The 4,510-nt window shown below is 36.1% G+C and overlaps 1 protein-coding gene across 1 annotated transcript; it reads right to left on the bottom strand.

Moving 5' to 3' along the window:
- Positions 1-2,399: 2,399 nt before the first annotated feature.
- LOC121021754 (olfactory receptor 4F21-like) lies at positions 2,400-3,335 on the bottom strand. The gene has a single exon (XM_040462384.1). It carries the CDS (start codon positions 3,333-3,335, stop codon positions 2,400-2,402), a length of 936 nt encoding a protein of 311 aa, XP_040318318.1.
- Positions 3,336-4,510: the final 1,175 nt, after the last annotated feature.

The following is a 4,510-nucleotide window of genomic DNA, read 5'->3' as shown; positions in this document are numbered from 1 at the left end:
ATTTGCATTACCATGGAATGGAACTGGAGGGTATTATGCTAAGTGAAATAAGTCAGAGAAAGACAGATATTATAGGTTTTCAGTCATATGTGGAATTTGAGAAACTTAACATAAGACCATGGGGGAGGGGAAGGGAAAAAATAATTTCAAACAGAGAGGGAAGCAAACCCTAAGAGACTCTTAAATACAGAGAACAAACAACTGAAGGAGGGTCGGGTGGGGGGGCACAGTGATGGGCATTGAGGAGGGTACTTGTTAGGATGAGCACTGGGTGTTGTATGTAAGTGATAAATCATAGGAATCTACTCCTGAAACAAAGAGCACACTATACACTGTATGTTGGTAACTTGACAATAAATTGTGTTTAGAAAAAAAAGAATGTGATTGTATTAGGAAATAGGGTTTATAAGAGGTAATTAAATTAAAAAGAGGTCAATAGCATGAAAAAGCAAAATAAAAATGAACACCAGCCTTTGAAGGTAGACAGAAACGGAAGGTGTACGTATGTATTACTGTTTAAAATTTTTTTACAACAAAGGAAAAAGGGAAGAGGTACTGGAGGAACATTTTTGGTGTAATGAAGGTGTGCTTAAGCTTGTACACTGAGAAAAAGAGTTAGTAGAGAAGCCAATATTCAAGGTATAAGGAAGAAAATGGAACTTTGAGGATTTGAAATACCTGAGTGGATGTGATGGGGTGGGACCAAGAGCACATGAAAAGGCATTTTGTCAAATTCAATACCCATTCATTATGTTTAAATGTTAAATATACAGAAATTGGTAGTTCAAAAAAAAAATGGTGACATTTGGAGGAAAACCAGGAAACATTTAAGTTGGAATTAATAGGATTTGCAGATTTTTTGAATATTCAGCATCAGGGAAGGGAGGAGGAGTTCATTGTTACTCCTAGATTTTGCATTGAGGAACTGGGTAAATATTGGTGTCACTTACTGTGACTGGGGACCTGAAAGAGCAGCAGGTTCAAAGAGAGAGCATCAGTTTAGTTTTAGACCTGCTTAGTGGGAGATGTCCTTGAGGCATCAGGCCAGTAGGCAGTTAGATTTATGAAGTAGGAACTCAAGAAATAATATCCCAGCTCTGAAGCCCCTAGCTGAGATGGCAGTTAAAGCTAAGGGAATAGATGCCAGCTAGGGATAGAATGTGGCATGAGAAAAGGCCAGAGATATAATTCTGATTAACACTGAGTTTGGTGGTGGAGCAGATGAGACTAACGCAGCAAACTAATACTGGGAAGGAGTTCCCAAAGAGTTGGGAGAAAAGCAAGAGACTGTAGTTTCTTGGAAGCCCAGTGGAATATTTGAAAGAGGGAGGAGTTAGCAATGATCAAGCAAAGGAGAAATACCTATACAGATGAATACCAAATCATTAAAAGAAGTATTAATGGTTAATTTACATGGAGGAAGCAGAGATGTTACTGGAAATGTTCCTAGAGAAACACAGGACAAAACATATAGGCAGTAGTTGCCTTGATGGAGCATATTTTACTTACAGAGCAGTAGAAACAAATAAATGAAAAGGTCATGTGTAACTTAATAAAGTATTTATTCTGAAAGTAGAAATGCTCAATTAAATTGAATATGCCTCACAACTTTTGGCTTACATTTATCCAAGACTATCAAACTCAGATATATATAAACTCTTGGGGGAATATTTTGTCTGACCAGCAGACCATATTGAAAGAAACCAGAATGTCTAAACATACACCCTTGGGTGATTATTCTTTTGTGAAACAGCTATTACTTTTATTTTTTTTTTAATGAAAACTAAGATAACTGAATTTTTTAAAGTCTTCATTTTTAGAATAATAGACAAAAGTTCAGAAGTCCTGCCTTGTATTTATTTAAAATATTCATAATGTTAAAGAATTTATCTCTCTACTTACAACCAAATTTAAACAAAAAGCTAAAAGAGCATCCTTGACATAAGTAACAGCTGATTTTCTCCTTATTCTAAGTTAAAATTAAAATACGAATTAGAAAACAGAATTTGATTTTGATTTACTCAGTCACATTTTATTTATTAAATCCATTAGTTTACTATGAGATATATTTATAAATTGTTTGAGGTATGTCATCATAATTGAGAATAAATACAATTAATAAGTTCCAGAAAATGGTATTTGAATGTTAAGTTTATTCCTGCAAATTAGCTCAGTTTTCTCTTCTCCTCTCTCTTCTCAATGGAAGTAAGTAAAGTCAACTTATTTTCTGTGGTTAGCAACATAAAGTCACCTGTGACTTCACAATCAATTTCTATTGGTGGACCTTGTTGAAGTATCTCCCCAAATAGTTCTTATCATAGTAATGATGACAGACATGTAACTTTCAGTGTCCTTGGTAAGCCTGCATCATGTTATATCTAGATCTGCTTCATTCATTATTAGATACCAGTAGGATCCATAATCCGCTTGCCCAGTCTTCTCATGGCCACTCTCATGTCTTTGTTTCTTAATGTATAGATGGCAGGATTCAAGAGGGGGGTGATAGCGAAGTTGGCGATGAACAAATACTTATCCAGTGATGATGTAGGGAAAGGCCACACATAGAGAAACATGCATGGCATAAAAAACAAAATCACTACAGTGATGTGAGCTGACAATGTGACAAATGCTTTGGACAAGTCCCCTGAAGAACGTTTCCAGACAGTGACCAAAATGAAGATATAGGATATAATTAAGGAGAAGAAAGTAGCCATGGATATAAACCCACTGTTGGCAATGATTACAAACTCTAGCTTGTAAGTGTCTACACAAGCAAGTTTCATGACGCGAGGAAAATCACAGTAAAAACTATCTACTTCATTAGGGCCACAAAAGGGCAGGTTAATGACAAAAACAAACTGAGATACAGCATGGATTATCCCCACTATCCAGGCAGCCACTACAAAGGAGACACACGTTTTGGGGCTCATGATGGCCAGGTAGTGGAGAGGTTTACAGATTGCGGTGTACCGGTCATATGCCATGGCTATGAGCAGCACCATCTCAACTCCACCCATGACATGAATAAAAAATATCTGTATCATGCATTTTGGAAAGGAAATGATGTTGCAGTCAGTGAAAAGATCAGAGATTGTTTTGGGCACTGTGGTAGAGGACAGACCTAGATCAAGAAGAGAGAGGTTGGCCAAAAGGAAGTACATGGGGGTGTGTAAATGAGAGTCAATAATTACCGTGAACACAATGAAGAGGTTTCCTAGGATAATTCCCACATAGAACACAGAGAAGAACCCAAAGAGAAAAAGGTGCATCTCCCATGAATTTGAAAGACCAATCAATACAAATTCAGATACCACAGAGTCATTTGGTCCATCCATTGGCTCAATCAGTAGAGAAGATGCTGAAGTATTCTGAAGGTAGAAAATAAGGAAGAATTGAGAAATATAGGTATTTCACATTGATAGGTCTTTGCCCCTCAGTGATTTTGCGGGAAATATGTTACAAGTGTCAAATTTTGAAGTTAGAACACATACAGAAAGGGCAGGTTAAAGGAAAATAAATAAATAGAAATGAGATAATCAAAAGTTAGGCTAGAGTGTCAAGGAAGGAAGTCATGTGGGACTATATCAGGTAAATGGAGGAATTAGGAGCAGAGAGTAACATCTCCTGGTAGAGAGTTTCTTTACCATGCTCATTGTGCAATAGTTTGGGCTTCTTCAGTCTTCTCCGTACACATTCAAGAAAACATTTTACATGTCATAAATAGCCATAATTTGAATGTTCAAACTCTTAATCATATTTGTGCACACATACTGTAGCAGAATGTACTCTCTGATTATTCTTTTATTTCTTACCTGTGAAATCTCAGGCATTAATTACTCATGGAATAGTGACCAGCCAGTGAGTGAAAGAGTGTTGAATATTAGGGGAATCATAGCTTAAAATGAAAAAGGCTTGTCCTCTGATAGTTTCCAATATTGTGGTTGTAATATTGCAGCCAGTTAATTGCAAAGAGTTAAAATGTACTTTAAATCAGTGAAACTCTAAACCCTGGACTGTCAGCAGACTCAGGAAAAGGCTTTTCAGTACTCTTCTAGGATTGGGAGAGATTTTGTGCTTTTGAAAAGTCTGTTTTAGGATTAAGGAGTGGCAATTCAAATATGGAACTGAGAAATAATGGTGTTTTCACTGAAGCAAAATATTTAATTATGATACACTAAGAGCATGTAAAAATTACAAGACCCCCAAAAGTCATCAAAGATAAAGGTCATGAGAGCTTATCTTCAAATATTTGAAGCTTAGTTCAGCTAAAATGCTATTTGAAGGTGAGTAAAATTGCTACCAACAACTTTTTCAGGGGGAGTATCTGTTATCACTTTGAATAAGTGGAAAGGTTGAAGATGTGTATGTATATTATATACTTGGGTCCATTCATTATTTAACCTAAAGTGAAAAATTAAAGGTACACTTAAAAGATATAATAGGATATGAGAAGATATGCAGGAAGGGGAATTTCTAGAACTAATAACAACATGAGTGTGGCCATTATAAA

Source organism: Herpailurus yagouaroundi, unplaced genomic scaffold (genome assembly GCF_014898765.1).
Source record: "Herpailurus yagouaroundi ecotype Mexico unplaced genomic scaffold, PumYag 315, whole genome shotgun sequence".
Classification (NCBI taxonomy): domain Eukaryota; kingdom Metazoa; phylum Chordata; class Mammalia; order Carnivora; family Felidae; genus Herpailurus; species Herpailurus yagouaroundi.
This window is presented reverse-complemented; position numbering and strand designations above follow the sequence as displayed.

Coding starts and splice junctions, on each gene's coding strand:
- LOC121021754 (XM_040462384.1), bottom strand. CDS start 3,335: ATGGATGGACCAAATGACTCTGTGGTATCTGAATTTGTATTGATTGGT.